Below are 19138 nucleotides of genomic sequence, written 5' to 3'. Positions count from 1 at the left end.
CATTTTTTTTTATGTTTGTAGGGACAGGGTCTCCCCATGTTGCCCAGGCTGGTCTCAAATTCCAGAGCTCAAGGATCCTACCTCATTTGGACTTCCAAAGTGCTGGGATTACATGCATGTGATATACTGTGCTGGTCTGTTGTAGTTTTTTGTTTGTTTGTTTATTTGTGACAGAATCTCACTCTGTCACCCAGGCTGGAGTGTGGTGGCATGATCTCAGCTCACTGCAACCTCTGCCTCCTGGGTTCAAGCAATTCTCCTGCCTTAGCCTCCCGAGTAGCTGGGACTACAGGCATGCACCACCACACTCGGCTAATTTTTTTGTATTTTTAGTAGAGACAGGTTTTACCATGTTGGTCAGGCTGGTCTCGAACTCCTGACCTCAAATGATCTGCCTGCCTCGGCCTCCCAAAGTGCTGGGTTTACAGGCAGGAGCCACGATTGTAGCTTTTAATCAGGCATGATGTACAGACAGTACGGCACACAGGTCTTCAGAGTAGAGTGCAGCCCTTTTGAGGAGCCAAGAGCAGCCTGCCCTGTGGTGGAAGCGGAGGGCACAGCTGGGGGTGGGCATGAAGAGGCTGGCCAGATGATTGTGGGGACCTCTTAGGATGCTGCTGCAGTGACCACAGGTAAGCATTGATGGCAGCGTGGTCCAGGATGGCACAGTGGCGGGAACAGAGAGGTGGTGGCCAAGTCAGACGTCCTCTGAACCGGAAACCAGCCTGATGGCCACCCCTTCCATGGCTCCCGCCCATCTTTAGGCTACCCAGGTCTGCAGCATCTTTCTGTTTATTCTTTCCCACAGTCGGGCAACTGCTGCCACCTTTCCGTGCCCATCTTCCCTAGGGAAGACCGGCATGAGAAACTGCTTCTTGAAGGAGTGGGCCGGGCTACTGTCAGAGAGCCGGTCTGGTTAATCTCAGTGGGTTTGAAGCCTACGAAGGAGTTGGCCTGAGAGCCAGGCCCGGTGTGTGCCAGTTGGCGAAGGAGCAGAGAGGAGTGAGTCCTGTGAGGGCAGAGACCGAATCCTGTGTGGACTTAGCAGTTGTGTACCGCCTGCCCTGGAGCGGCCATTCGGCCTGTCCGTGTCCGGGGCTGTCTGTGGTTCCCACCTGGAGCAGCTGGGCTGGGGAAGCAGAATATTTTCTAGCAAAGGGCCTCAGCCTCAGCTGCCCTGGAGCAGGGCTATTCTTATGCTGATGAAAACTGGCTTATGGAAAAGTTACCCAGGCTGCTTCCCTGTTGACCATCTCCCAAACAGAAGGCTTCCGGAGACCCCCCAGCCCTTGCTGCTGGGAATGAAAAATGCGGGGTTTCCTGTCCATCCACTCTCCTGTGTTTTTCTTCTGGGAGGGATGCCTCATTGGGCACCACCCCAGCTCTTACCTGTTGGGTCCCACCCACTCCTGTGAAGGTTATTTTGAGACAGAGTTTGGGGTGTGGGTGTTTTGGGTATAGGGTTGGTCGATGGAGGATAATGGGATTAGAGCGTTATCTGTCCTGCATCCAGGAGGCCAAGTTCTGGGTCTTGGAGCCCTGGGTGTGGTAAGCAGAGGCTCTGGAGCCAGATAGGCTGGACTCAGGCAGGCTCTGCTGCTTTTCAGCTGGTTGAACTTAGACAAGTCACCCAGCATTGCTGAGGCCCAGTTTCCTCATCTCTAAAATGGGAGTAACAGTGGTATCTTCAACGTGGAGGTACTGTGATGAGTAAATGAGTTTATCTGCACCAAAATGCTGAAGACGATGCTGAGTATGTGTAACCCCTCAGTAAATTTAGCCATCTTCATCATCATCTTTATTCTGAATCCTGTTCTTTGGAGGGGGCTGAGAATGGGCAAATTTTTGAATTTCTTTTCTTTTGTATGAAAACATTTACTCTCCAGGTCTTTAACCTAAACCTGTCAGACAAGTCCGTGGACACTAGAAAGTGAAACCAGAGGGTGAGAGCTTCCCCTCCCTGCCTGCTATTGCCAGTGTGGCCTGGACTGCCAGCTGGAAATGGCGGGGGTGTGACAGTGGCTGGCATTCCCCTCTCCATGACATGTTTCCCAGGTAGACAGGGCTCTGCTCCCAGGTCGCAGGCCAAGATGATGGAAGCATGTGAAAAACACAGACTTCTCGTGGCTCTGGGGAAGCCCCGGGGAGGCACCTCAGGATGCTCTGTCTGGACCCATTGGCATTTCTGGAGCCTCCCCTCACTCCTGGGTTCGTAGCTCTACCTGGAAAGTTCTCTGGAAAGTGTGGGGTGTGCAAGCCAAAGGTGCAGGCAGTGGACAGATTGAAGTGCCATTCCTGAGCCTAGCTCCTGCCTTTGGGCAAACACAGTCTCTGCCACTGCAGAGTAGTGCCTCAGCCTGGCAGAGCTCATTAGCAGCTGATGCATGACAGGAATTTCATGGCACCATCCACGGGTCCCGTGGTGTTGCCGCCTGTGTGGCACGCTTCTCTGTGTGGTTTTCCAGCTTTTGTGGGCACAGGGAAAGCAGAGGCCTGGGAAGGACAGGCACCAGCTATACCCCCTCCCGATGCACAGAGCCCAGCCCAACCTCAGGGAGTCCGGCACCGCAGAAACATAACACAAAAGCTTTTACTTGGAAACCGGCAAATACTGGACTAGAATACTGACATGCTTACGCTGTGGCAGGAGCTCGGATGCAGAAGCTATTGCACAAAGCCCCTCTGATTGCCTTGCTCCTCTTTGGCATGGATCAGCAGAGCCCCAAGGGCCAATTGCCCACAGGTGGGGGCTGTTCTCCATCAAGGTATGGGGACCCCTACTTCCTTGTTTTGTTAAAAAGTGCAGGTAGGCGAAGAAGCCCAGGCAGTTGACCCAGTCTTTGAAACAGCTGACTCCCCAGCACCCAGTGTCCACTGGCAGATGAGAGGTTTGCACCTATACCAGCCCTGGTTTCCTTGGTAGGGCTCAAGTTGTCAGTGTCCAGGTACCTGGGCCGGGCCAGACCTGGGGCCAGGGGAACCTGGTCTTGAGGGGTGAGGGCTGCAGGGCCAGGCTGATGGCCTGTGTCATAGCGTTGGTCATCTCCTCTCCAGCTTCTCCTCAGCCATCCCCTGTCCGTCATGGTGGTGTCGGCTGCACTTGGACCTTCCTGCCTCTCTGCTCAGGGCAGCAGCAGTGAGTGCAGCAGCAGCTGCAGGCTATCAGCAGCAACAGCAAAACAGTGGCTGGAGGGCCGGGTGAGAGCACGGGACTCAGGCTGGGGAGAGAAAGGATGCCCGTCCTCCTCCCAGAGAAACCCACTGCGTGCCAGGGTCTTTCCCCCACAGGTCTGGTGGAGAGGTCAGAAAGACCTGAGAGGCTGGTGAGAGGTGTTGACGGTCCCCACGCCAGCCGCCAGGACCAACCTCCTCCATGTTGTATCTTCTGTTTCGCTGCCCAAGCCTGGCTCCCATCATCCCCGTGTTTGGGATCCCGGGGTACTGCGGGGCCCAGTCCCCAGCACCACCCATCACCCAAGCAGCATATCAGAGGATGAGGGAACTCCCTTGGCTTCCCCCAAAGGACAACTGGTTTTCCTCTTTGATACGGGAGACACCTGCCACCTCTGCCAGCCCTGTGGCTGGCACCATGGTGTGGTCGCTCCCAGATGCCAGGGAGAGCCATAGGCCTCTGAGTGCCCCAACTAACCTGTGAAAAGGACGATGACTGAGAAGGCCACGATCTCCACGGGCTCAGCCTGGGGCAGTCTCTGCAGCTTGAGCAGCAGCCTCTCACCCACAGCACGCATCTCCTGCACGAAGTCGGTGGCGGCCATGCTGCGCTGGCTTCGGGTCGGGGCTCCTGCCGGGCTGCGCTGGGGCAGAGAGAACACCTGGAGCCTCCACGGCTGGCCCCACACTCGCCGCAGCACTGAGATTCCACCCTCGCACCCATCCGCAGCCCGCAGAACAAGTTTGTCAGGTCTCGCACATTGCACCCCTGGTGACTTCCACCTAGTGGTGGCCCTCAGTCCCCACCCAGCTGACACAGCTCAGGGTGGAGGAAACCGGTGAGGACAGTGAGACCAAGGGCTTGCTTCGGGGGCTGCCAGCCAAGGCTGAAGCTGGTGGTGGTTTCTGTCTTCACTGTTCCGTTCCCTTGTCTTGAGGTACCACTCCTAGGTTTTGCCCAGGTGCTTGGGACTGGCACAGCTCCCTCCTGGCACCCGGGTCCCCTCGGGGTGGGGAGACTGGCATAGGATGCCAAACTGGTTATCTTGCCTTCCATCAGTGTGGGGACAGAAGGAGCAGGTTCTCCCAAGAGCAGGTTCATGGGGCTTCTGGCCAGGGTCAGTCAGAGGTGAAGACTGCCCCCGTCTCCCAGGCTGCCCAGCCTCTCCCACCAGCCCAGTTTCTGCACTCATGCGTGTTCTGCCAGAGGCAGGAGGCTGCACCGTGTCCCTCCAGGTTTTGCCAGGGTTTCTGTCCTGTCTGTTGGGAGGGGGTCAGGAGGCCCAGGATGTCAAGCCAGCCCTTCCCCTGCTGGCTTCATCTGTTTCTCTGGCCTGACCAGGAAAGTCCTCTCCACTCCCAGCCCTGCCCCAGAAGAGCCTCTTCCTGTCTCAGGGTGCCCAAGAAGCCCAAGGTGCAGCTCCAGGCTGAGGCTGTCGGGCTGTTGTGTCCTTGAGCCGCTTTCCCCTTCTGCCTCTCCTGTGGGCATGAGGGAGCTGGTGCCTCTTCCGAGAGGGGCCAGAGACAGCCTTGTCCCAACCCAGCCTGATCCTGTTCACCAAGACAGTTGCTCTAATCCAGGGTGGTGGTGGGGACAGGTGGCCAGGGGCTCGTGCCCCTGTAATGATCATTGCCTCATCCCGGGTCTCAGCCAGTTCTCGCTGGGATGGCTGCAGTCAGTGAGGCCGGTCACTCCCAGTGCTGCTGCCTTGGCAGAGCTGGTTTAGAACCACCATGAAGGTCATTGAACAGAGCCCTCCACCCTGCACTTGGCCTGCGGCCATCCTTGAGGCCATGTGGCGTTTGCATTAGCACCCAGGATGGTGAGGAACCCCCGCCTGCTGAGGCAGCCCACCTACTGCAGAAGGTCGGACTCCCTGCTGGCCCCCAGTTAGTCCCACTTGTGGCCACTTAGACCTTGCCCCCTCTTCTGCCTCATAGTCCTTCAGAAGGAAGGTGGCAGCCGGCATGTACCTTCTGGATTTCCTTCTCTGCCAGGGGCCTGCTCTAGTGTTTTCAGCTGCCCCTCCTTGAATGCCACTTCCATCTTCCTTTTGTGACATGAACAGGTTGCTTCATGTCTCTGATATGGAATGAGATGCTCATGTTTTGAGGCTGTTGGGAGGACTGACCATCTAGCAGCATGTTGTAGACAGCCACGGGGGCGGTGCCCAGCACATGAGAATGCCCCCCTGGGAGGACTCTCACTGGCTTTGGGGGCTGTCACTCCCGTGCACCGTCATTAGCACCCCCAACACCTTTTAGGTGCCTGTCCTAGGATGTCTGTGGTGTGTGCCCTGAAGGAAGGCAGGCAAGCTGGAGGTGGGGAGCTATGGTTTTGGTTTTGGTTTTGGTTTTTTTTGAGATGGAGTTTCCCTCTTGTTGCCCAAGCTAGAGTGCAATGGCATGCTCTCAGCCCACTGCAACCTCTGCCTCCCAGGTTCAAGTGATTCTCCTGCCTCAGCCTCCCGAGTAGCTGGGATTACAGGCGCGTGCCACCATGCCCAGCTAATTTTTGTAGTTTTAGTAGAAACGGGATTTCACCATGTTAGCCAGACTGGTCTCGAACTCCTGACCTCAGGTAACCCGCCCTCCTTGGCCTCCCAAAGTGTTGGGATTACAGATGTGAGCCACTGCGCTTGGCCTTGGGAGCTGTTTTTTTAAGTGACAATGAGGGTGGCAGGCAGAAGATGGCTCCGTGGAAAATTAGGTGAGTTCCTGTCAAAAGCAGGAGGTTCCCTGAGTTAGATCCACCCAGCTTCTCACACCTCACCTGGAGTGACTGCATTTCTGCAGAGGTGAGGATCACAGTTTTCAAATGTACTGAGAGGCATAGGGTCCTAGAATGCCACAGATCATCCATTCCCACCTCCTTCCTTCTACACATGGGGAAACTGAGACCCAAGAGAGCAAGCAGCTTCTCTGAGGTTACACAGCAGGACAGGGCCTCAGCCAGCACCCCCACTGGTGCCCCCGCTATCTCCCCATGGAGGCCTGTCTCCAGCTTAGACCAGCAAGATAGCCAGGAGCAGCCCCCCTGAGGGCACTGCCCTTGCAGTGGGCTCAGTATAGCAGCCAGGGCCCAGAGCCCCCTGGAAGCCAACTGGCTGTGCTCTGCCAGCCCCAGCCCACATTGTGGATCTGAAGCTGCTTTTATCAGCATATCGCCTCCAGGCCGGGGCCACACCAGGCCCTTTGAGACTACCTGGAGTCCTTGTCACCACAGGTACAGGTCTTGTGTGTCTAGCCAGCCTGAGCGTAGGACTGACCCCTCTGGTCAGACCGAATGGGACATTCCCTCTGGCCAGGTGGAGCAGGCTTGCACAAGGAGAGTGGTCCCCTCTTGGTCCGGTACCTCCTAGCTTTCCAGGTTCCGTCATTCTTAGAGGGACGACAATGCCGACAGTGTCCCTTACGGGACAGTTGGTGCATGGTTCAGGAGCTCGGCTGCCTTTCTCCCCTCCCTCTCTGCACTTGGTCTGGCGTTTTCAGCTTGATTGGCACTGTGCCTACACAGCCTCGTGTAGCCCAGCAGAGACACTCCTTAAAAGAGGACGCGGGCAGGGAGAGTTAGCAGGGGGGAGCTTTTCCTTATGAGCGAAAAGTGGCATGGAGACCTGGGGTCATGCTCACCAGAACAGGGAGGAAGATGGTTGGACTGAGGCTAAATTTACTGGTGCAGGAAAAGTGGGGTTTGTTGCTGAGGAGCTCTGGCCAGCCTCCAGGGTCTGCAAAGTGGGAGAGCTACAGACTCATGCTGGGTGGACCCCGGCCCCCAGCTGGGAAAAGTGTCAGTTCCCAGCAGCAGCAGGCTGCGGCTGTGGATAGTGGCATAGCTTTGTGCCCAGGGCTTCCCTAGGGGGCTGACTGGAGGCTGAATTTGCCAGCCAGGCATGGCCAGCCTCACCCAGCCCTGGGGTCTGACCCAGGGGTACTCAGACGATATCCTGTCACACAGTGAGCGGAAGTGGGACCATTGGACGTGGCTGTTCTGCCCCCAGAGAGCTGGAGAGGAACCCCAGGACCCCCTTTGTTTTGCAGTTGATCTCTTGTCATTTGGAGCATAAGCCCGTGACTGAACCTTCATGGAGCAGGTGGGGGAACAGGGGGTTCCTGTTCTCTAAAGAGGAGGACGCGCATTCCAGCCAGTCCCCAGCCGGTCTTCCCAGCGGGCTATTTAAAGCCAGGCCAAGGAGTGCCTGACGCTTGGTGCCCAATATAACCAGCAGCCATCAGGTGACTGTGTGGCGTGTGCCCCAGCCGCGGCTCCTAAGGGAACCTTAGTGTTCCCAGCTGTGGCGAGGGGAACATGGGAGCGCTGAGGCTGGCCACCTCTCCTCCCCTTTCCCTTCCTAGGTTTGGCAGGAGGAAGGCAGGGAAGCCCAGGAGGGCTACTGATGATCCTGTATTTTTCCAGTCTTTCTATCTCAGGTTCACCCAACACCTTCAGAAACCACCCTTCCCACCTGTGAACCAGGGCAACTAGAATCCCTCCCAACCCCACGCTCGGTAGCGCCCACCTGTGAACCAGGGCAACTAGAATCCCTCCCAACCCCACGCTCGGTAGCGCCCACCTGTGAACCAGGGCAACTAGAATCCCTCCCAACCCCACGCTCGGTAGTGCCCACCTGTGAACCAGGGCAACTAGAATCCCTCCCAGCGCCACGCTCAGTAGTGCCTTGGTTGGAGGTTTCTCAGGATCCTCAGGGGTTCCTGAGTGGCTGCCAGAGCAAGTAGTGGCTTCCTCTGGCCCTAAGAGGGAGTGTAGCCCAGCTGCCACCAGGCCATCCTGCTGCCCAGGCTGCCCAGCCAGCCCTGCTTGGGGCCTTCAGAGGGTGCGCCCTGGCTGCAGTAGTGGTCAGCACAGGGGAAACACGCAGGGCAGGGAAGGCTGACAGAGCCGGAGGGATGGGAAGCATTCCTTTGTGTGGCATCTCCTGGCACACGGAGGCTTGCAACAGGCAGGCATCCCGCAGGCCAGACAGCTGCCACTTGGTCCCGAAGCTTCCCTGTTTCCTCCTCGCAGAGCTGATACTACAACCCCAGGCGCCCCACAAGGAAGGGCTGGCAGCAGGCGGCGTGTTTGAGACTGATAAGCGAGGTGTGCTGGCGGCGCGGGGCCCAGAGGGCTGCTTGCTCTGCCCTGTTGTTTCATCATGGTGGGTTTCAGCCACTCTTGCCCTACTGGGCATTATCTTGCTTGAGGTCCAACTAGAAGGAGGCATAACTGACACTTGTGGGAGATTTGCAGGGTCCTGTGCCTGAGCAGCCGGGGGGATGCCCCTGTTTCTGGCACTGAGCCTTTGGGTAACTCCCCTTTTTGCCCTGGCTCCAACTAGAAGTAGAAAGTGGTGCTTGAGGCCGGGCGCGGTGGCTCAAGCCTGTAATCCCAGCACTTTGGGAGGCCGAGACGGGCGGATCACGAGGTCAGGAGATCGAGACCATCCTGGCTAACACGGTGAAACCCCGTCTCTACTAAAAATACAAAAAACTAGCCGGGCGAGGTGGTGGGCGCCTGTAGTCCCAGCTACTCGGGAGGCTGAGGCAGGAGAATGGCGTAAACCCGGGAGGCGGAGCTTGCAGTGAACTGAGATCCGGCCACTGCACTCCAGCCTGGGCGACAAAGCGAGACTCCGTCTCAAAAAAAAAAAAAAAAAAAAAAAAGAAAGTGGTGCCTGAACCCCTGGCAGGCCCTGCTCCTGTAGCCACCCAGGACAGGAGGAAGCGCTTTGTGCTGCTGGTATTAGAAACAGTAGGCGCTCCTTCTGCAGCTACAGAAACTGGCCATTCATTCCCTCTCCGTCCTGGTTCAGGGACTATGTTGGAGAGACCCTGTCCACTTGTGTCCTGTGGATGCAGGACAGGGATCCCCACCTGCCTGCCTGGGGCGTCTTGTGAGTGACAGCCAGTGGGGTTTCCAGGCTCACCACTGTGCCCTCACCCCCACCTGGCCTGACTCTTTCCCTGCTGTGCGCCTCCCAACACCACAGGAGCTCGTCTCCACAGGCACCAGCCCCAGCCGAAGCCCCCAGCCTCTGCCGAGCTGGGAACACGTGGGCTGGTCCTTGGTTTCCACATTTCCCTGGGTCATTGTTTTCCTTTCTTACTAGATGCCAGCTTGTTTGCTTTGAGGAAAACATATGGGAGGTGGTGGCTTTAACGCTGGCTTGAGGACAGGGAGGCAGGAGTAGGCAGCCTCGGCTCACGGGCCCTGCCCAGGAGGGCTGCTCTCAGTGCTCCCCAAAGAACCAAACAGTCGGGCCCTGCTTCCTTAGGGGCGGTGTCACATCAACCTGTGCGTCACAGTGGCACAGCAGAGGTCCTGGTTGCCAGCGTGGTCCCTCCCAGCCTCATTTCTGTGACCTCCCCACCTGAGCCTGGGTTGAAAGTCAGTCATCCAGGTTCCTGGTTTGGTGTTCAAGGCTCGTCACCAGAGGGAGATCTGGAAGCTCATGCAGTTCTAGGAGGGCCCAGGGAGGAGGACCCAGGCTGAGCCCTGAACTGAGAACACCGGCAGTGAGTGGGCCAAGCCCCCGAACAGACACAGATGGGTGGAGTCCTGCTGCATGCTGGGGGTGCCACACACTGGCTGGGCAGACCCCGCACTGACCTCGACAGGGCTCTGCCCTAATCCTGGGAAAAAGGGAGGCTCAGCAGGCCGGCAGCCGTTCTCTTCCAAGCTGGACAGCCAAATCCCTCTTTTAAGCCCCCTGAATAAAAGAGCTGAAATGAACTTGCAGAATAAGCAGGCCCTCGGGGCCCCTCTGCTGCACAGCAGGCGGAGCGGGAGGCGCTCTGAGCAGAGCCCCCGGCCCTCCCCTAGTGCAGGGTCCCAGCAGGAGGGAGAGTGCAGGTGCGTGCAGGAGGCTGCCTGATTTCCCTGCAGGAAAGTGACCCAGCGTGTCCCCCAAGACCTCTCCGTGTTTATGGTAGACTGTGGCCCTTCACCCTGGGGGCAGGAGACCCTTGCTGCTCCCTCACTATCCCCCCTTCTTCTGTGGCCATTTCCACTCACCTGGGAGCTCAGGTGTCGGGGGCTGAGCAGCAGTGCCCCAGCGCGGAGCCTCCACGTGCTGTCCTCGTACTTCCTCCGTGGGTGCCGGGTGCCGCTGCTCCCCTGGGCGCCTCAGCCCAGCCCCTCTGCTGACAGCCAGCTGCTGTCTCTGCCTGGCTTTTTTGTTGTTGGTCGTCCTGGAGATCCAAGTGTCAAATTACCGTCGCGAGGGGGAGCCCGAGGAAGCCCTGCTTGGGAACTTGTCCTCCAACTTCATGTCCTGGTGCCTCACCTCTGCCCTGAGAGGGCTGCTCGGGGACAGGATGAGCTCCCTCTCTCCTCCTCCTTCCTCCTTCCCCCTCCTCTCCCTCTCCCCTACACCCATGCCGTGGGCTGGGCCTGAGTTGGGAGCTGAAGAAAGAAGTCGGCTCATGCAGTTCTAGGTGGGCCCAGGGAGGGCCTCCCTGGCCAGGAGGACCCTGGGGAGGCGCCACCTGAGCCTGTGGAGGGGAGTCCTGCAGTGCTTTCAGATCTGGGGCACCCACCCTGCCCTCGGGAAGGCCACCCCTTCTGTCCCTCTGGCCACTCCCTGGCTGGCCCCTCCCTCTGGCCTCTCAGGAACAACAGTAAACAGTGGGGAGCTGGTGCCCTCCCAAGCCGAGCAGGAGGCTTTGCAGCCAGTCCCTGGGGAGGCCCTTGTACCACTCAGCGTCTGAAGGCGTCCTGGGGGAGAACTTGGAATCCTGAGTGATCTGGGAGTGGCCTGCGTGCCCGGCAAGGCACCTCATGTTCCTCGTGAGGTGAGGGCCTTCTGCCGGGGCTGTGACTGCACTCCTGGCCCAGCTGTCGGGGCAGGGCTCCAGAGTCCAGGGGCCGGGCCCTGTGACATTTGCCTGGTTGTGCCACCCAGCAGGCCAGGCTGTGTGGAGAGAAACTGACCCCAGCCCCGCTGTCAATGGAGCTCTTTGAGTCCGAGCACAAAACCCCAGTGAGTCAGGGCTTGGGGAGGGCAGGGGGAGGAAGCCAGCCATGTGGTCACACCACTTGGATGCCAGAGCCTCCCAGAAGGCTGGACAGGCGGCCGCTGTGCAGATGCACGGACTCTTGGGGATGGACCGTTTGTCGCATTTACTCTTTGGAGCAGAGTGGGGGCAGGAGCACCCTCTGGTGGCCGCCTCGGCTGTCCCAGCCCAGGTCAGGCTTCCGAGCTGCGTTCACTCAGCTAAAGGAAAGTCAGCCAGGCCCTGCTTCCTTAGGGGGGTGTTACAATCAGCCTTGGATCTTTGAGCCTGCGCCTTGGGGTTGCAGCCCCTCAAAGGGCTTCTTGCAGCCCCAGCAGTGCTCACACTGGGAGGAGTTCTACTTATAGCAGTTAACACCAGCTATTCTCGTCCCTGGGATGTGGCACCCCAGACAGCCCTGCCTCTGTTCCAGCATCTCCTCTTGGGCTTCCCTACCCTGTGCCACGTTCCTGGGGGCAGGAATGGCTGTTTGTAAGGAGCCTGAGAGAGCTATGGCCCCTCTTGCAGCCTCTGCACCTGCCCCAAGGGTCGACAGCCACCCCCATGCATAGGGAACAGAGATGTGACAGAGCCTCCTGGGCCAGCCAGAGGCTGCTCCCTGCTCCCAGCATGGGCAGAGGCCACTCACCCCAGGAGGGCTGCAGCAGGGTTGAGACAGAGGAAGACGAGAGGAGGACTCCAGGCAAGGCTGCGTCTCCCTGGCTAAGGCCCCACCTGTGACACCCTTAGAAGTTGATGATGGGACATATTACTACAGAGTCATGCCTGCCTTAGCAATGCAAATAAGTTTTGAGAAATTTAACTTGTCATTGCACAGTCACAGAGTATACTTAAGGAAATCAAACGGCAATTCCAGGGAAGAGAAGGAAAAAAAAATATTAAGCGGCATAGCCTCCTACACACCCAGGCCATGTGGTACAGCTTGTTGCTCCTAGACTACAAACCTGTACATCATGTTACTGTCCCAAGTACCATATGCAGTTGTAACACAGTGGTATTCACATATCTAAGCACACATAAGCATAGAAAAGGTACAGTAGAAATACAGTGTTAGAATCTTAGGGGACCACTGTTGGCTGTGCAGTCATTCCATGAGGTGTGACTATACTGTAATGCACTTCAGACATCTCAGCCATCTTCACTCAGTCTATGAGGTCGGTGCCTTGCTGCACCATCTTTTTTTTTTTTTTTTTTTTTTGAGACAGAGTCTCGCTCTGTTGCCCAGGCTGGAGTGCAGTGGCCGGATCTCAGCTCACTGCAAGCTCTGCCTCCCGGGTTCACGCCATTCTCTTGCCTCAGCCTCCTGAGTAGCTGGGACTACAGGCGCCCGCCACCTCGCCCGGCTAGTTTTTTGTATTTTTTAGTAGAGACGGGGTTTCACCGTGTTAGCCAGGATGGTCTCGATCTCCTGACCTCATGATCCGCCCGTCTCGGCCTCCCAAAGTGCTGGGATTACAGGCTTGAGCCACCGCGCCCGGCCTGCACCATCTTACTGATGGGAACGCATAGGCTTTAGGAGGTGAAGTGTGTCACCCAAAAGACAGCCTTCATGGCAGAGCCGGCATCTGCACCCAGAGTCTGAACTCTGTGCAGTACATCCCATTGCCAGAGGACAGAGGGGAGGAGCAGAGGAGTAACTGGACAGAGTGGGGTTCATATCCTGCTTCCCGGGAGACCCCCATGTGTTGCGTGACCTCGGGAAAGTTTGTTCACCTCATTGTCCTCATCTGTAGTGGGCAGAGCCAAACGATGCCTGGTGCGGCTTGGATGAAATGAGGGGTGTGGGGCTCCTGGCATGATGCCGGACATGGCAGTGCTCGCTCGGCCAGCGATTAGGGCTCGGGTGAACAGATGCCAGCCGGCTGGGCTCTCCACCCCTCACCTCTGCGGTGCTGCCTGCTCCAGGTGCCGCCATGCTGCCATTGCCAAGTACTTCGGGGATGCGCCGCCTGCCTGCGCCAAAGGCTGCGACCACTGCCAGAACCCCATGGCCGTGCGGAGGCAGCTGGAGGCCTTGGAGCGCAGCAGCAGTTGGAGCAAGACCTGCATCGGGCCCTCCCAGGGGAATGGCTTTGACCCCGAGCTGTATGAGGGAGGCCGCAAGGGCTACGGGGGCTTCAGCAGGTAAGGGGCCAAGAAGCCAGGGACTCTAACCCACTGGAATCGTCCGGCATTCCCTTGGTGCTAAGGCCAGACCAGAGGTGCTACGATGCTGCAGTCCCCCCTTGGGCTGGTAGGACATCAGGGACATTGCCATCCTAGCAGCAGCACACATGGGGAGGGCAGAGTCCAGGCCAGGGCCACTCATGCCTGGCCTGTCCCTAGGTACGACGAAGGTTCTGGAGGCAGTGGGGATGAAGGCAGAGATGAGGCCCACAAGCGGGAGTGGAACCTCTTCTATCAGAAGCAGATGCAGCTGCGCAAGGTGAGGGGAGGCGCTCGGTGGCCTGTGCGGGGCCCCTGGTGGCCCCCTGCTCGCACCTCTCAGCCCCTTCTCTGGTGCTGGATGGGACTGTCCTGTGGCAGGGCAGGACGCCTCATGGACCCTTCATGTTGTCCTCCAGGGCAAAGACCCCAAGATAGAAGAATTTGTACCCCCAGGTCAGTACAAAAATGTTCCTAGAGGCTTGCGGGCTCTTCCCGGGGCATGGAGGGAGGATTCTCATCTGGGGTGTGGGGGACCTCAGAGTGCAGAAGGTGGAATGAAAAGACCAAGGACCTCCCCCCTCAACAGATGAGAACTGTCCCCTGAAAGAGGCTTGTAGCAGGAGAATCCCCAGGCTGACTGTGAAGGTAAGAGACGGACAGCTCCTCAGACACCCCCCAGGGCCGTCCCCCAGCCTCGAGGCCGTGTGACCAATCTTACTCTCCTGTGCCAGGCACGAGAACACTGCCTGGGGCTTCTGGAGGAGGCGCTGAGCAGTAACCGCCAGTCCACATGTACCACTGATGAGTGAGTTCCACAGTCACTGGGCAGAGGAGCCCTCCAAGCTCTCGTTCCCTTGGAGACTGCAGGACACTATCAACCCTGGCCTGTTTGGGCCACCTCTCCCCAGATTGTACCTCTCCTACTCCAGGGGACTGCCCCTAAACCCCACCAGGGCCAGACATGGCTGCAACTTAGGTGCTGCCAGCAGCTGCTGAGGGACAGTAAACCACAGGGTGCCCAGAGAGTCCTAGTCAGAATCCCTGTGCCCAAGGCCTACCCCACCAGGCCTCGAGTCCCACAGGAGCTTGGCAGGGAGAAGCCCAGGCCCACCTGATACCTTGTGCCGGTTACCTTGCACCCACAGAGCTGACCTCCGGGCCAAGGCCGTGGAGCTGGAACATGAGACATTCCGGAATGCTAAGGTGGCCAACCTGTACAAGGCCAGCGTGCTGAAGAAGGTGGGCCTGGTGCAGGCGGACCAAGGGTTGTTGCAGGGGCCTCTCCATGCTCTGAGGCAGAAGCTGTCTGCCAGCTCTCCGGGCACGGGCACCCCAGAACCCACCCTCCCCAGCCCACCCCAGAGACAGTTTATGGGGGTAGAGCTCCATTCTCCATTAGCCGGAGGTGTTTTTAGCCAACCCTGTGAGGATGGGAGGCCTAAAACTTGCCCAGTAGTTAGTTGTCTGCAGCCACTGGCCACAGAAACCCACTTCTAGTGCCTAGTGGAAAAGGAGGGCTGGGTGGGGCATGTCAGGAGGAGCTGGCGGGTGCCACAGCCTCCCTGCCCATCCCTGCCCAGGTGGCTGATATCCACAGAGCCTCCAAGGATGGGCAGCCCTATGACGTGGGAGGCAGTGCCAACAGCTGCAGTGCCCAAGCTGCGCCCCCCGAGCCCAATGAGTATGACATCCCACCGGCCTCCCATGTGTACTCGGTGAGCTGTGGCCCAGTGGCCTCCAGACCTGTGACCAGGAAAGGCTCCACTTCCCCTCTGCCCTCAGGGGTGCACCTCTTGCCATGGCCTGGCTCCCCACCAGGGTCCTGCCTGCCTCTTCCCTCCCACACTCCTGAGAGCCCCGGCCCAATGTGAGCGACTGGTCCAGCCAGCGGAGCCCTCGACGGGGCCTGGTGGGCTGAACCTCCTCTCCTCCTGCTCACATTTACAGCTCAAACCCAAGCGGGTAGGAGCTGGTTTCCCCAAAGGCTCCCGCCCGTTCCAGACGGCCACGGAACTGATGGAGACGACTCGGATCAGGGAGCAAGCCCCCCAGCCCAAGCGGGGAGGCGAGCATGAGCCCCCGAGCCGGCCCTGTGGCCTCTTGGATGAGGACAGGAGTGAGCCCCTCTCTGGGCCCAGAGGGGAGGTCCCTGGAGGCAGCGCTCACTGTGGGGGGCCCTCCCCTGAGAAGAAGGCAAAAAGTTCCTCTGGGGGCAGTTCCCTTGCCAAGGGCCGGGCTAGCAAGAAACAGCAGCTCCTAGCCGCAGCGGCCCACAAGGATTCTCAGAGCATCGCCCGCTTCTTCTGCCGAAGGGAGGAAAGCCCAGCTCTGCTGGCCTCAGCCCCAGAGGCAGAAGGTGCCTGCCCCTCTTGTGAGGGGGTTCAGGGACCGCTGATGGCCCCAGAGAAATACACAGGGGAGGAAGATGGAGCCGGGGGACGTTCGCCTGCCCCTCCCCAGACTGAAGAGTGCCTCAGGGAGAGGCCAAGGTAAGGGTAGAGGTAGTCATAGAATCTTCTGGAATCCACATGGCAGCATCCCCTTTGCTCCCTGGGCGTCTGAAGCTCAGAGCTCATCCCTAAGATGGGCTCTCCTAGGCCTCCTAGGATGAGGGAGCCACTAGGACCCAGAGCTGTGATGCCTGCTCTTCCCTCCACCAGCACCTGCCTGCCCAGAGATCAGGGCACCCCTGAAGTCCAGCCCACCCCTGCAAAGGACACATGGAAGGGCAAGCGGCCTCCATCCCAGCAGGTGCCGGCAGGGATGAGGCCATTGGGAAGGAGAGAAGGGCTGTGGGCGAGGCCAGGAGCTGTTGTGCCCTGGTCAAGGGGTCAGGGAAAATCAGCGCTTCTTTCCACACCCAGCGGCAGATGGGCTGGGCTGGTGTGGGGGCGGCTGGTGTGGGGGCCTAGTCTTTGGAGGAGGGGAGCAGGTCAGTGGAAGGGAACTCAGGAGTGACCCTCTGCTGTGGCCCTTCTCAGGAGAACCCAGAGAGCCAGCCTCAGAAGAGACTGCGCCCCTCAGCCAAGCCCTCCGTCTTAGCCGAGGTCAAGGGCAGCGTCTTGGCCAGCGATCAGGGCACCTTGAATCCCACAGCTCAAGACCCCTGTCAGCTCTCAGCTCCTGGCATCTCCTTGAAGGAGGCTGCAAATGTTGTGGTCAAGTGCCTGACCCCTTTCTACAAGGAGGGCAAGTTTGCTTCCAAGGTAGGGGGAGTGGGCAGGCTCTGCCTTCTCCCAGGCCTGGGGTATGTGGGTGTCTTGGGGGCGCGAGGCAGGGAGTGTGAGCCCCAGAACATGGTGGGTCAGAGCAGGCTGGGCCAGGGCCAGTCCCGCACCCGTCCTCCCTGGGGCCTGCCTTGCCGTCGGGTCATGGCTGTGGGTCGCTCTGGGGGTCAGGGCAGGGTCCTGCTCTCTGCTTCTCTTCTGCCTCTCCCTTCCAGGAGGTGTTTAAAGCCTTCGCCCGCCACCTCTCACACTTGCTGACTCAGAAGCCCTCTCCTGGAAGGAGCGGTGAGCGCTGGCATTGCCAGGGCCAGGAGGCAGTTGGGAGGGTGGTCTACAGGGAGGAGGCTGACACTCGCGTCATGCCCCCCCCCGAATCTGTAGTGAAAGAAGAGGCCCAGAACCTCATCAGGCACTTCTTCCATGGCCGGGCTCGGTGTGAGAGTGAAGCTGACTGGCACGGCCTGTGTGACCCCCAGAGATGACCAGCTGGTGGCTGGGCAAGGCCCGCGTCCTCCACCAGATTCTAGCACGGGCCAGCCCGGGCCTCGCCTGCTTTTCTGAGTCCTCCTCCCTTCCAACCATACTTGGCTTTGGGGATGACCCCAGACACCCCCTGAATCCAGGTCAGAGGTCAGCCCACCTTTCTTTCTGCTTGCAAAGCCTATAGACCCTTCTCAGAGCCTCCCTGCCTCTCCTGGCCCTCATGGCTGGGTTTTCTAGGAAAACATGTCCGGGACAGAAGGTGGAGGGTGGTGGAGCTGCTGCCAGAAGAAGGTGAAGGAAGAGTGGCCCCTCCCCGAGTTTTAAGTCAGGACAAGGCCCACCTGTCCAAGGTATTGGGACCTATTCAGGGGAACCTCAGGTCCTCCACCCACTCCCCATCCATTACGATGCCAGCTTCCAGCCTTGCCCAGGTCAGAGCTGTGGCAGAGGAAAGGCAGCCAGGCCCCGTTTCTGCTCAGCTCCTGCTCAGGAAGGCCAGGCCGGACGAGGTGTTTGGGAGAGGAATAAAGTCGTGTGGTGGCGCATGCGCTCGTGCACACAGCCCTTTTCTCCGGGGAGTTTTATTTCCTCAGCAGCTGTTTCTCCCATGCCTGGGATTGTGCTAATGTGGGGCCTGGGCGGAGCCTGGGGCCGGTGGGCGTCTCCCTCAGACTGGGCAACCTCAGATTCCCCAGGCGAGTTCCTGCAGCCCTCTTTGGGCCCAGGCCGTCCTGGAGGGGCTCTGGCTGTTTTCTTTGCCTGTTGGTGACGTGATAGCAGCCCCTGCCTCATGGCCTGCATGTGGGCCGGCTGGGCTGTGCTGTGGCAGGTTCTGGAACAGTGGTCTGATAGCATCCAAGGCAGACCATCTGGGTGAGACTTGGGCCAGGGGAGGCCTCACCCTCGTCTCTCCCTGGCCTACACTCCTCTCAGTTGACGCTGGGCCACTCAGTGCAAGAGGCACTGCTGTCTATCAGGAAGACAGTGGTGTATAGCAGCTCCTGGGCCTGCCCAGAGAAAGGCCTGTTACAAGAGGGCTCCCCAACCAGCCCCTCGCCTCTGGCCCGGCCCACAGCACTCCGGAGCAGTGGGCATCAGCCTGGGCCTGGGCTCCCACTGCATGCCATGCCGGGGCGAGGTCCTCACATCCACCTTTCCAAGGTGGCCAGAGGCCTGGCCACTCACCTGTGGCAGCTCAAACCAGATGGTCTGGGGGTTGTCAGCTGAGCCATAGTTGAGTTCCAGGCCAGGGGGCCCCTTCTCCTCCAGTGGGCTTAGCAAGTGGAGCCGCTGCAGGCTCTTCAGGGCAATGCGACAGTACAGATTCTGGGGGCAGCAGAGAGCAGGGCTGGTCTCGTCTCCAGGGAGGGGTCACTGTGGGTGATGGAATGGCCCAAGGGTCCCTCGGCCAGAGCTGGGGCAAGAGCCCTGCCCACCTGGGAGCTGGGGTCCATGAGGATGAGATGCTGGCGGTTGAGCCCCAGGAGAGCGGGTCCCGACAGGGCCTGCATGCTCACTCTCAGCGCTACGTAGACGGTATAGCCGAAGAGGGGCAGCTGGCTCACGGCCTCTGCGGGTGGAGAGGGTGCAGGCAGGAATTCTGACTGCTAGGGCCCTGGAACCTGCGCTGCTTGGCCCCTCAGGTCAGCTGAGAGGGACAGGGCAGGTGCAGACCCCTCCTCGCCCCTCTACCTGCATTCCTTCCCTCTTGGCCTCCAGCCCCCACCCCAGCGGTCCCAGCCCCAGACCCACCAATGAAGCTGATCTGTGCTTCCTGGGGGCTGTGTCCTCCCAGCTGTCTCAGCTCCTGACCCATCAGGTTCTTGATGGAGGCCATGTTCACCTGCCGTTGCAGCTGCTGTGGCACATAAGCTAGCAGGTCCTGCCTAGGATGCGGGGCCAGAGTCAGTTTGGCCCCTGACCACCTGGTACAGGGCTGGGCATACAGCATGTGCCAAATAACTGAACCAGTGCCTATTGTGGGCAAGACTAGGGATCCATACACAGAAATGAGGTGAGGGCCCTGAACCAGAGGAGCTCACGGTGGGGTGGAGAGGACAGATGTCCACCAGGCCCCGCTGCTCTGGGCCAGT

At 59.2% G+C, this 19138-nt stretch overlaps 3 protein-coding genes across 22 annotated transcripts in view; 1 reads left to right on the top strand and 2 right to left on the bottom strand.

Moving 5' to 3' along the window:
* RECQL5 (RecQ like helicase 5) overlaps positions 1–17187 on the top strand; it is a 40016-nt gene extending 22829 nt beyond the window's left edge. The window contains exons 9-20 of the mRNA XM_015120386.3: positions 13093–13311; positions 13513–13612; positions 13752–13788; positions 13922–13980; positions 14067–14140; positions 14481–14574; positions 14916–15050; positions 15283–15824; positions 15996–16086; positions 16317–16541; positions 16778–16847; positions 16944–17187. Coding sequence (XP_014975872.3) covers positions 13093–13311; positions 13513–13612; positions 13752–13788; positions 13922–13980; positions 14067–14140; positions 14481–14574; positions 14916–15050; positions 15283–15824; positions 15996–16086; positions 16317–16541; positions 16778–16847; positions 16944–17044 — 1747 coding nt within the window. The 3' untranslated portion in view covers positions 17045–17187. The remainder of the gene's footprint in view (positions 1–13092; positions 13312–13512; positions 13613–13751; positions 13789–13921; positions 13981–14066; positions 14141–14480; positions 14575–14915; positions 15051–15282; positions 15825–15995; positions 16087–16316; positions 16542–16777; positions 16848–16943) is intronic.
* On the bottom strand, positions 2573–10699 carry SMIM5 (small integral membrane protein 5). 10 transcript variants are annotated; one of them, XM_077972818.1, is made up of 5 exons: positions 10458–10699; positions 10187–10362; positions 9782–9881; positions 3650–5889; positions 2573–3186 (listed from the first exon to the last, which is right to left on the bottom strand). In XM_077972818.1, the coding sequence occupies exons 4-5, from the start codon at positions 3774–3776 to the stop codon at positions 3080–3082; spliced, it is 234 nt and encodes a 77-aa protein (XP_077828944.1). In that variant the 5' UTR covers positions 3777–5889; positions 9782–9881; positions 10187–10362; positions 10458–10699; the 3' UTR covers positions 2573–3079. The 10 variants fall into 10 exon arrangements, with proteins under 10 accessions (XP_077828944.1, XP_077828951.1, XP_077828952.1 ...); XM_077972825.1 differs by having other exon boundaries at positions 3650–4431; XM_077972826.1 differs by lacking the exon at positions 9782–9881 and adding an exon at positions 6527–6714 and having other exon boundaries at positions 3650–3815.
* Positions 17188–17610: 423 nt separating the features above from the next.
* The window catches only part of MYO15B (myosin XVB), a 38294-nt gene continuing 36766 nt past the window's right edge, over positions 17611–19138 (bottom strand). For all 11 annotated transcript variants that reach the window (XR_003723880.2, XR_003723879.2, XM_077972779.1 and 8 more), the window contains 4 exons: positions 18798–18931; positions 18482–18615; positions 18231–18371; positions 17611–18052 (listed from right to left, as the gene is read on the bottom strand). Coding sequence is in view for 9 of the 11 variants with exons in the window: in XM_077972779.1 (XP_077828905.1) it covers positions 17975–18052; positions 18231–18371; positions 18482–18615; positions 18798–18931 (487 nt within the window). In the remaining 2 variants the exon portion in view is untranslated. The remainder of the gene's footprint in view (positions 18053–18230; positions 18372–18481; positions 18616–18797; positions 18932–19138) is intronic.

This window comes from Macaca mulatta, chromosome 16 (genome assembly GCF_049350105.2).
Source record: "Macaca mulatta isolate MMU2019108-1 chromosome 16, T2T-MMU8v2.0, whole genome shotgun sequence".
Taxonomy (NCBI): Eukaryota; Metazoa; Chordata; class Mammalia; order Primates; family Cercopithecidae; genus Macaca; species Macaca mulatta.
Note: the sequence above shows the minus strand (reverse complement) of the source record. Positions and strands in the feature narration are given on the sequence as shown.

Excerpts from the sequence above, each read along its gene's own strand:
- SMIM5 (XM_077972817.1), bottom strand. The coding sequence starts at position 3,776 with ATGGCCGCCACCGACTTCGTGCAGGAGATGCGTGCTGTGGGTGAGAGG. Across the intron at positions 3,187-3,649 it reads AGTCATCGTCCTTTTCACAG|CCACTGTTTTGCTGTTGCTG; the intron begins GTTAGTTGGGGC and ends CCGGCCCTCCAG.